The following is a 12,091-nucleotide window of genomic DNA, read 5'->3' on the forward strand; positions in this document are numbered from 1 at the left end:
CTCACCCACCTTTGTGACATGCTGGGAGATCCTTAGATGACAAGTGCTAGTGAAGTGCCAATGCTGGTGATGATTGCAAGAAAACTTTCCCTATGAAAGTTCCAGGACTCTAATTCCGCTTGGATTTTTCATAGAAGCCAGCAATATAAATTCTTTTTTAATGAGGAAGTGAAGGCCCTGCAGTGCACTAGCAACTTGGCAAAGATTGCTTCACTTACTAGGCTTTATTAGCCCATTATAAAGCTCCAGAAATCAGGGAACATTGAATATTAGCTGCAACATTTATAAGGCAGCTAGCGCTGTGCAAGGAAGCAAAGGAGTCCATGCAATAGCCATATGATGATTATTAAGGCATTTTACTGTTTGCATTGCCAGATCAGAGGAAACTGATTTTTTAAGTACACACAGGGTTTTTTCCAAACTTTCCCCTCATTATGTCATTTCAGGACAAATCAAAGTTACTTGGATGCCTTAACTCTGCATTTCTTATCTTAACATGTAATTGGATTTCTTTTAAGTGTAATTTTAACTCTGAATTTCCTGCACTTGTAATGCTTGATTTTGGGGATCATTACAAGAATCTTGTAATATTTTTAGTCTTAAGAGACTTACTGTCAAGCATAACTCCGCCTTAACATCTTTTTTTGTGATGGAATTGCCTATGTGTGGACTTGCCACTGGACGGGGACAGAGAGGAAGGCTGTATTAGCGTGGGTTCCTGTGGGTGCAGATCTGGGAGCATGGCTCAGTGCATTAGGGCGTGCTGTGATGAGCAGATCCAGATGAGGGTTTGGATTCCCCACATTCAAGAGCTGGGATTTTGCTTTGGACTTTTTGACCCTTGTGCCCCACAGTGCTTTAATGTCTCACCAAAACAACATACGTTAAGATGAATAGGGTGGGTTAGCACCTTATAAATCCACATGCTGATCCACCTCCATCCCCCAGATTTGCTTTGTGGCTTAGAGCTTGGCTACTAGGAATGTGGGTGCCACAGCAGCTTCCCTGTCCTGGCAGGTTTGATACAGGGATTTCTGGAGCTCCCCAGCACACGCAAGGAACCGGGACAAAATGTCTCCCTGAAATTACGGTGCTCTTCAGGCACAGCTTCTAATTTGGAAGCTGTCAGGAGCCACAAGGAAAGGGCTGAGGTTGGGCAAGGACTGGAGGGGCAGGGAGTGGGGAAGGGAATTGCTATTATTAGCAAGGCACCAACTCCTACTTAGCTTAAGGAGCCTTCTCATCTCTGCTTCCCCTTAGTCTTGGTAACACCCAAAAGGAGGAACCACCAGCTCCCTGGCCAAGTTTACCGATAGCCAGGGGCCAAGATCCACAAGAAAATATAATTCACCCCATACTTATCTTTAAAGAGCAACTGTGCAGGAATGGGAGGCTTCAAAGGGCTGGTAAAGGGAGGTGGAGCCTTTTGGATATAGGGCAGTGGTTCTAGTCTAGCCTGGTTTTTGAGCGACCACCTTAGCTTGGGCCCTGATCCTACAGACTTTCGCAGGCACTTACGTTTAGGCATCACAAGTAATGCCATGGACTACTCACAGTGCGTGTGCCTTTGCGGACTGGAGCCTTATTATTGATCGAAAAAGCCTATTGAGCTGAATGGGGAAGTGAGACAGAATGCTGTTAACAGCTTCAAACGGGCACTCTGCAACTCAGCACCCTGGTGACTCAGAACATCCAGGGCTCCAGCTGTGGTTGAGGTAGAAGGGAGCACTTACACCTGCTGGTAGCTGGTAATTAATGAGGTAATTAGCTCACCAACTGGAGAACCCGGGAAGGAAAGCAGGCAGGATATAAGGCCTACCCAGAGAGCAAGAGAGGGCTCCTCATAATTGCTGCTAGAGGGTTGTATTGGACTTGGAGCTTAAGAAGGAGACAAATGATAAACACAGGTGGTGAAGGTACCTTGGTGGACCTGTGTGCTGCATAATTCACAGCAGGACTTGCCAGCCAGAGCTCTGCTAGAGAGGAAATAAATCACTCAAACCTCCTAGTGAATTGTAAGCCTGATCTGAAGCCCAAGGAGAGTCTTTCAGTGAATGCCAGGGAGCATAACAGGGCTTGCCCAGATGTTAAAGAGATGTCAGCTCTGGCGTCCATTTTCCTTGGGACTCCGGCGCCCACAGCCAGGTTTGAGCAATGCCTGTAAGGTCGCACAGACTCAGTCAAAGGTGGCTGGGTGTGTCTATCCCAGCGTTTCCAGACTAGGAAAGTTCTGTGCTCCGCTTGCAACGTTTGGCAAGCTAGAGAAGCTCTGACGTCCTGCACACAGCAGTAGCCCATTCTCCTGCTCTGTTTTGCCCTTCAATCTGCAAGAAGAAAAAGGAAATTCCACACAAAAACTACATTCAAAGAATGTGAAGGTTGCAAAGCTAAATGCTGAGAAGTCAGGTGATGCCCACATGAAGGATGAAGTGCAGCCATAACTCTATCCCCTTGAGTGTATGTGTTACTATGAGCCAGGCTTTAATTAACTATTATTATTTCAATTGCAGTAGCACCTAGGCACCCCAGTTATGGACCAGGACCCCACAGTGCAAGGCTTTGCACAGACACAGGACAAACATGCTGTTTGATACAATATTTTTGACACACTTCAGCACCTCTGTCTGCATCTGTGGTTGAAAGGGGGGACCCGCTACTGGTATTAGAACTGAACGAGAGCTCTGTGCTGCTGAGTCAGTAGGGTGCTTACAATATCTGATGGCGGTGATGTCTCAGGTTATCATGTAAGTGACACAAGACACGATGCAACCAATTCAAATTTGCAGGCTCCAGCAACCCCTCTGGGGCAGAGACTGTGTCTTTCTCTATGTGAGATAGTGCTTAGCCCATTGTGGGCACTATGGTAATACAAATAATTACTCCACAGCTTTCTATGGGAGATGAGGCCACCTCAGGTCTGACCCAATTCTCTCCATTTGTTGTGTTCGCATTCTCTCCCTTTTGTTACAGAAGGACTTTATGGAACTTAGCTCCTGAAATGGGCTCTCCCATGTCATACTTTCACAAGCCCTTTATTTGATCTCTGTCTTCCAGGAGAGCAGAAATCAGTAAGGCAGCTAAGGAAGCTCAGTGCCTCTTATAGAGATGTGGGAGAGCTGATGCCAGGGGTGAGGTGAGGGGTCTATCGTGTCCCCCTGTGTCACGGGGGAATTGCAATGGCTCATAGCGCTCAGGGATGACTTGATATCAGAAGTGCTGGAGTATTTACTTCGGCTGGTCCTGCTGCAGAATGGGATGCCGGCACCGTGAATGGGCCCAAACCTCAGTGGGGTGCCAAGTGCCCTGCCTCCTCACCACGTAACATGTACGGCTGCAGGAGTCACGGCTCACAACTGTACAGGCATCAGTGGGAACTGTGACTGGTGGAATGAAAAGAGGCTATAGAATGAGATGTCCTGCTGGAGCCTAATCCTGGCTCTGCCATGGACTTGACAAGTGGCCTTGTGCAAGTCACTTTGCCTTTCTGCCTTGGTTTCCCCACATATATAATAGGGATTCTAATACTCACTGACCTCACCTTGATGCCATGCGGATGAACTAGTTAATGGCTGTCGACATCTTTGACATATGACAGACTATTTTAAAAAGTGCTAAGTGTGCAGAAAAAAATCAGGCCTTAGGTGTCTCCAGTTGGGGGCCAATCACCACAGCACCCAAAATTAGGTGAGATTTTTGGCCTTAAATCTTCCTGTGTCTCAATTTCTCATCTGTAAAAACCCTGTGTATGACACCAGGGAGCTGTGAAGATAAAAGGGACATGAGGCTCAGACACTGCAACCATGTGCACCAGAGAAAAGTCCGTTATCAATCAATAATTCCTTACCTGGTACATGGTTTGCACAGCATGCAGGAAAGAAGTCAAGAGCTACGTACTGAATGAGGAGGGTAAAAAGAAATGTTGGGAGGCTGTCTTAGTTCCTGAGCCTGGCTTATTCTGTGCCCACAAGGAGATAGGGGTCACACAATTAAAACCTGCATCATAACCTAAGGGCTGAATGACGGTTGCATGGGCAGCCTTAAATCTGGCTTGGCCTCACTTTTAAGTGGCTGACTTAGCACAACCTGTAGAAAACCATTCTTCTCACATAGTTCTTGGCTGTAATTTCTTAGTTTTTTTGAAAAAAGGAAATCTGGGGCACCCGAATTCCCCCCCCCCCATTCCTCTATGTACAGGGTCAGGCTGTCCCCCAGCTGTTGAAGGACTCCTAGGCTAGTGATTAAGATTTTCAGGAGGACAGTGTTCCCTTGAAGAAGCCAGCAATCCAGGCCCTGAAGAACATCTTCCCTTAACAAAGTCCTGAAGCACAGCAGGGAAAGGGAGCTAAATGAATTGGTGCCAAGAACCTCAAGCGAGAGCCTGGATCTCTAATGAGAGACTAGCCTAGGGGAAGGCTTGGATCGCCAACAAACACAACATGTTCTCTCACGGACGGGAAGTGGGTATCACTGTGAAAGAGTCCTCTCCCTTTGTGGGAAGCAAGGCAGGGCTACCACAAATAAGGCAGCCAGAAAGGCGCACAGGCCCAGCAGCGTTGCCAGCAGGAACTGCTGAACGCCTGTGGGTTTCCTGTGCTGCGCAGCTTCTGGCACAGCACTGGGGTGATCTGCTTCCTCTAGTCAGAGAAAATATGTAGATCGGCAGCAGTTTTAGCATGTGAATTTTGCACAGCTCTGAGCTTCCGCTGCAAATTGAACAGTGACTTGCAAACTTTCTGACACGTCACTCATTCTGCAGGCCAGCTTTCTAGCCATCGTACTTGTCCTGCCCTCCTTCCAATAGGATCTGTGCACCTCACAGTCATTACAGTATCTAGCATCATACACCCTGTGAGGTAGGGCAGGGCGATTCTGCCCATTGGACAGATGGGAAACTGAGGCCCAGATCCTTTCAAAGGTATTTAGGCTCTTAATGTCCATTGATTTCAATAGAAGGTTTGACCCTAAACATCCCTGAGGTACCTGACCATTGGACCAATCTTCCTCTCCTCTGATACAGACACTTCTGCCCTCTGGACCACCAGGGCCAGCAGGTGAAGCTTCCCCTTGGAGAGGCTGGCCCCCTGCTCTGCCTCTTCCAGCTCAGGCCCCACGCCCGCTCACAGCTCTCAGGCCCCCACCATGGCTCTGGCCAGCGCCGAGTTCTAGACTTAGCCTCAACTGGGATCACGGCAGAGCTCCCTGCCCTGGCTGGAGCCTGGAGCCCTCCACTGTTCCTCTGCTTCCACCCATGGCCCAACCCCATTCCGCCCCTTCTCCTGAGGACCTGCCCCCCACCCCCCTGCACGCTCCTTCCCATCTGGCCCCACTGTGGCCCCAAGACCAGAAAAGCTGTTTGCCCTCTCTGTGGCCCTGAGGCCCTGTCTGAGGGAGATTTTTCAGGGGTCCCCAAATCCACCACAGTCCCCCACAGTGGCGTGAGGTTTGTGGAGGCTTAGCTTCCCCTAGCCTCCATTACGCACTGCCCATATGGAACATGCTTCTGGTTCTTCTAAAACTGTCTCTCTGGAGTGATAGTACTGAAATACCCTAAAGAGTCCTGAGACATCATTCTGCAGTGTGCCGGCATGTCTCAAGCCCTGCTGGGCCCCACTCGTCACCCTATATCTGCCCTGAGGCCAATATGGGGCTTGATTACACGGGAGAGCAATGTCACCACAAAATGAAAAATATATGCTGAAAATAAACTTGCATCAATGCGGTGGTTGCGGTTGCTTAGCTCTGCCTCCGTTATTTTGGGTCTTTGCGATTTCTTTCCTCTCGCTAGGATCTGACATGAGTTAGGACCAAATTTCCTGGGGTTGCCAGCATTCCCTACACCTTAGCTTGGCTCTGGTTTCTTGTGCATCTTCAACCCCTCCTGTGAACTTAACTCCTGGTTAATTTACGCCAAAGGATCACGCAGCAAGGGAAGCCGCACAAAGCAGCCAGTGCAGGTTTAGGGAGCAGCTCAAATATTTTGGTTTTGGGTTCAATGGTAAAAAAGCCATTGGAAACCTTAGCTGACTCCTAGCCCACAGCAGGCAGCATCGCTGCTTGGAGACGGACAACAGAGAACCTCTCCCTTGGACCACATGCCAAGAACCACTGAAACAGGAGAAGGGCATGAGCATGTGCAGCAGTGTATGTGTGGGGATACCGAAGTGTGTGTGTTGATGAGGTACAAACAGGGCCGGTGCAAGGATGTTTCACGCCCTAGGCGAAACTTCCACCTTGTGTGCCCCCCCGCCCCCTGCACCCCTGCCCTGAGGTGCCCCCCAGTGGCAGCTTCCCCCATCGACCCTGAGGTGCCCCCCTTGCGGCAGCTCCCCACCCTCCTCCCTGAGGCACCCCCTCTGCCCCAGCTCACCCCTCCTCCGCGCACGAGCACCCCGAGCATGCCATGCCCACTTCAATTCTCCCGCCTCCCAGGCTTGCGACGTCCAAGCTGATTGGCGCTGCAAGCCTGGGAGGCGGGAGAAGTGAAGCAGCTCACTCCTGCCCCGCCTCCTCCCTGTGCACACCATGGCTGCTTCATTTCTCCCGCCTCCCAGGCTTGCGGCATCAATCAGCTTAGGCACCGCAAGCCTGGGAGGCGGGAGAAGTGAAGCAGCCATGGTGTGCGCGGGAAGAAGGCAGGGCAGGGGTGAGCTGGGGCGGGGATTTCCCCTGCATGCCGCCCCCCACCCCCCCCTTACTTGCTGCAGGTGGCCCTCCCCACGCTCCCCTGCCCCAGCTCCCCCCACCTAAATGCTGGTGGCGACCAGGGTGGCCGAAGAAAATGGCCAAATCCTAGTGCCCTAGGCAACCGCCTTGGTCGCCTAAATGGTTGCACTGGGCCCTGGGTACAAATCCACTCAACAGCCACGACACAGCCAGCATTGTCTTGTGGACAGGGCATCAGACAAGGACTTGGGGTGGGGGGTGGCTGGGGTCTTTCCTGTGACCCTAAGCAGGTCGTCTCCCCTCATCTTGTCTATTTAGACTGGGAGCTCTTCAGGGCAAGGACTGTCTTCTACAATGTGTCTGTGCAGTACCCAGTGCAATGGGACACTGATCTCCGCTCTGGTGTCAAGGGGCCCACATAATATAAGTAACAGAGAGCTGGAGTATCTAGATAGCTAGAGACAAGGAAGGGGCGGGGGAGGAGGAACAAGAGGAGCTGGCCACACCGCACAGGACCTACTGGCTGTAAGGTTCTTTTCAGCCAAGTTTGCTCCACATTGACACCACTCCAAGAAGGGTGTGCTGTGCACACTCACAGCACTGCTGCTGCAGCCCCAGGCTTCCCACCCACTTTCCCTCTCTCGCTTGAGAACCCTGTCCTGGAGGGGTTGGCAGAGTACACTTCAGGAGGTGGAGTAGACTAGCCGACAGCCCCAGACTGGGGTCTGGGTTCTATGCCAGGTTCTAGCACTGGTGTGAGGGTGACCTGAGGCAACTCTAGCCATGGGTCAGTGCCTCAGTTTCCCCATCTGTTAAAGGGGATAATGATACCTCCCCTCCGCTTGGCAAAGCACTGTCAGATCTGTGGATGACAAGGCCTCAATAAGAGCTGGCATTGTTATTATTAAACAACAACATGACCGGTAACTGGGAGAGTAGCATCAGCTCCAGTTCTATGCCAGATCAGAGATCTGCCTGACCACGGGATCCTGACCTGCTCACTGGACTGGAGATGAGGCGGTCACACGGCTAGGAAGCTTGGTCTGGGGATTAGAGCATCTGCCTTCCTCTGGAGCCAGCACTCAGCTCAGTTAGGATCACGTGAGCAGATTCCATAGGGTCCATTTCTTGGGATTGCGTGGGGAGGGCTGGCTCTTTCTAGCCGATTTTGTCCCGTGTGGTCTAGGCTCTGACTGGGGTCGCACGTGGAGACCCGGACCCATTGCGCAAGGCCCTTTCCAAACAGAGAACAAACGACAGAGCAGGCCCCAGACAGCGGAAGGACCCTCACTGAGTTTCTGTGACTGGCTACATGTGACCGGACGTCTCTTCTTCTGGGAGCTGCCCTGGGGGTACATGGAGCTGCGGGCTCTGGCTCTGCCTAGGCCACAGTTGTGGGGAATGAGCATCTGGCCCCAAGAGGCCCGTGTTGTTTTGCACACAGCTTTGAAATCACAGACCCGAGAGCTGAGCCACCGGCCTCAGTGGGTCCTCTGGACAGGGCTGTCGCTTTCAGCGGTGACCCCCTCCTCTGTGCACTGGGCCTGGCTCCATCGGGGCTGGGATCCCAGGCGTGCAGTCCTTTGACAGCATTTACAAAGCGGCCATAGAGTATGGCACCATGGGGGCTTCGCAATAAACAAAGTAGCAGATAAAGAGCAACAACTGTTCAGTAACAATCAGGGCCTGAACAAACTCCCACCGACTTCAGTAGGGCAAACCCTGGGCACTGGGAATAGAACATTGACGCCCAGGGGACAAAAGGGTGCTCAGCACCTCACAGGATCCAGCCCCTAGCTTGTGGTCATGTTCAGATGTAAACAGGCCAAGGGCGTGTTGTGAGTAAGGGACTGGCCAGCTGCCAGCTTCACAGTGTGTGTCCAGGAGTCTGACACACTCAGCGCCTGGCCGAACAACCCAGCTCTTCATGTGCCTTTGATTCGGCACAGAGTGTTGTCATTTCTCAGTGGGTCTTTGTTAAGGTTTTGGACTAAACCACACGGAGTTGGCCTTTATTATCTCTACCTGCATCAGTGCTATTGGGCAAAATACATCCCAGCACTGGGGTCTTTCCAGACACCACCAATGGCCAAAGTTCAGGGCCCTTCTGCACAGGGTCAGCATTTGGGATGAGCTAAGCCCCTGTTATAGGGGATCTGGCCTGGCTGGGTCCCAGGAGGCCCCCAGGCCTGGGGCTGCACACCATGTGGACGCTGGGGGCTTAGACACAGATGCTACAGCAGAGTAGCTGCAACAGGAGAAGCAGAAGAGATCTTCTCCTTCTCTCCTTTTCAGTTTGCATTTGATTCCTCCTCTTGCTTCGTTTCTCTCAGCAGCAGCCGGTGAGGAAGTGGGTCAGCATTAAATGTTTACCTGGAAGATTCTGGTCACCAGCCCCTGGTACCCTCTTCCTGAACCCATCGGGACCAAGGCCCATGACCAAGCAGCACAGGATGGGCAGAAACCAACATCTAGGCAATAATGAGGTATGGGAGTGCCACCTCTGCCCCCTGCTGGATGGACTGTCAGCTCTGCTTGGCAGGAAGGGGCTCTGATGAGATCATTCTCTGGACTCCAGGCTACAAACTGACAGCCCCACACAGCACTGATACCTCTAATGCAGGTGTATCATCTTGTCCTCAAGAAAGCCTAGTACCAATCCACAAGCAAGACTATTTCATAGGTCTCAGCTGGTTTCAGATGTTAATGCCCTGTTGGCCTTCCAGGGGGCCACACTCCCAGTTCCTGCGACTGGCTGCTGCTCCATCCACTTCAGTGGGCAAATTTCCCCACAGACAGTGACATAAAATCTAAACGCTGGCCAGGATCATTCCAGGAGCCCTGCAGTCGGAATCTCCCAGTATGAAGAGTGTCTGAGAGGTTCAATCTACATCCCAGCACGAGGTTTGCATACCATCCTCCGGATCCAAGTTAAGAAACACACACGCTGACCACCATAAATTGAGTAGAATGAGCAACTACCATCCCGTTAAACCACACGAATAAACAGCTGGATTTTATTTAATGCAAAAACCACTTTGTACAGAGGAAATTCATGTGCAGTTCAAATGCACGTGCCAATGAGGATCAGTTATAAACACATTTCAATAGCATTTCCCTGCTGTATTCTATACAGTGGCCCACAATTCAGAGCCCAGATCTGTTCCAATTGAAGAGTGGTAAAATTCCCCTTGATTTCACTGGGAGCAGAATGGGACACTGAGTCCATCACAGGAGACACAACAGATAGCACATTGCACTATACCGCTGGCAGTGATTCTCACCGGCAAATTCAGTGAGGTGGGTTGTATGTGCAGCATGGCCAGGACTGGACTCTGGTACCTGATTACTTTTAGTAATGGGGCGGAGCTGTATCAGAGGATGTCAAATTCCTCCTCTGCTCCCAAATTGATCCTACAGTCCACTGACTCTCTTGAGAGTCGTTTCACTCCACTCTTCCTTCCAAATCTTGTATACTCTGAAGGATAATTTTCGTTTCATTCATCAACTCCACACAAGGTTGGAGGAGACCAAGAGCTCCTTGTTGTTTCTGCCTACCCATCCACGGCCCAACTGTATATCCTCCCCCTCTCATCACCAACTAGGAGCTTGGAGGAATTCCTTGGGAGAGAAAAGAAAAAGGAAAAAAAAGACAGTGTTCAATAACAAAAGGCAAAACTGGCACTGCATGTTCGAGACTCTCTCTGGTTTGTGCAGCAATTGGGACAGAGCGCGCTGACTGGAGAGAGCTCTCCACCATTAAAGCCTGAAGAACTCTCATGTAAACTAGATACAGGTCCAAGTTTCCAAAGGTTGGAGCTGGATTCAGAGCCAAGCTTTCTCAAGAGTTCAATGGGGTTAGGATCCAAGGTTTGGTTTGGCCAATTATGGACATTGTAGCCAGTTGGGATTTGGATCTGAACTGCCAAGAGCTCTAAGATTCATTCATCTCCAATACAACGTAGCACTGCCCCTAATAAATCTGTTTGGCAGACAATTATAGGAATCAAGTTCTCCTGTAGGTGCATGTGGCAGCTTTATCCTCTGACATCTCTAAATCCTGTACACTCTCGGGAGCTTCAAAAGGTTCAAAAGTGCAGGGCACAGATACACCCCGCTCCCAAAGTCTCTGCAATCTAATGATGCTGTTTATAGGAATCACTTTGCTGACCACTGAAAAGCCACCACTTCTGGAGAGAAGCACAGCAGCTATTTACCAGTGCACAGCTACATTACAGGACAGGAAATGAAACTGAACCTTGGAGCCAATTGAAATGGTAGGAGGTAGTTAGTGAGGCAAAAGCTAACTTGTTATGCTACCTGGAATCTGACTGGAGCCCAACAGCCTCTTCATTTTGGAGAATAAAATCACAGGATCTTTACAGAGCACTTCTGGTGATAGCCTCACTTTCGCATCTCCCCGAAGACAAGAGATGGCAACTCCAGTGGCCCCTAGCACTGTACTGGGACAGCAGTTTCACCCTGATTCAGAGGTAGGAGCAGCAACTACTAACAGCTTCCTACAACAGCTGGTTCTTTCCTTGGAGGTCTCTCAGCTGAATCCTGACCAGCCTTAGCTTGGGAGAGCTGACAAGACCATATCACAGGATGGCTGTATCTTATTAGGACAGGTGGATTTTACTTTGATATTTTAAGAAATAATAAAAAGAAACTATAACTCAGAACAGACACTTGGAATCACTGGGGCTGCTGTTTTGCCCTCTGCTGGATAAATGGTGCATTGCAATGGAAATGACTGTACCTGGTTACTGCAAGAGCCGTCACTGAGGGATTATTCTTAGCTGGTTTCCCAGTCAAGGCCATGCTGATGTTCAACTCCCGGCAGAGAAGCAGATGTTGCCCCCACTTGTTATCTGTAGAATAAATATTTAGAAACTGCTTGTGGGACGGGGCGGGGGTATGTGATTATTTACGGTCAGCAAGTTGTTAAATTGAGAACAAATATATTTAATCTTGGCCTGTGCTGTTGCAGAATAGGCCCATCCCAATTTAATTTGCGGCGATGATAGTTACATGTGCTGACGTGCGGCTGTACCAATTGTGTGCTAAATTGGATTTGTGTATTATTGCTTTCTAAATTGCATGCCTAGTTCAGCAAAATTGTTCATCAGTGTTTGCTGGCTCTATGCTTAATAAGATGCCCCAGAATACCTTGCTGCCACGATATAATGCAGCCTATAATTGCCTACTAAAAATAAATTACATAAAGCTCCGGTATCATCAACTTATCTAAATCTGCTCAGAACAGAACTGATAATTAAATGTGCATGTGCATATGGACACACACACACACACACACACACACCCAGCAATGTCACTCAGTCATTGTTACGTCAGTCTTCTTAATGGTCACATTTTGGATTAATTTTATTTCCTTTAATGGGTAGAATGAGATGTGGGACTAGTA

The 12,091-nt window shown here is 50.0% G+C and overlaps 1 protein-coding gene across 1 annotated transcript in view; it reads right to left on the reverse strand.

Annotated features, from left to right (window-relative positions):
* Positions 1-9,666: 9,666 nt before the first annotated feature.
* WDFY4 (WDFY family member 4) overlaps positions 9,667-12,091 on the reverse strand; it is a 255,320-nt gene continuing 252,895 nt past the window's right edge. Inside the window, 2 exon segments of the mRNA XM_030569859.1 lie at positions 9,667-10,284; positions 11,426-11,537. Of these exon segments, the coding sequence (XP_030425719.1) occupies positions 10,218-10,284; positions 11,426-11,537 (179 nt within the window). The 3' untranslated portion in view covers positions 9,667-10,217.

The sequence above is a fragment of the Gopherus evgoodei genome, chromosome 7 (assembly GCF_007399415.2).
Source record: "Gopherus evgoodei ecotype Sinaloan lineage chromosome 7, rGopEvg1_v1.p, whole genome shotgun sequence".
In the NCBI taxonomy this organism is placed as follows: Eukaryota; Metazoa; Chordata; order Testudines; family Testudinidae; genus Gopherus; species Gopherus evgoodei.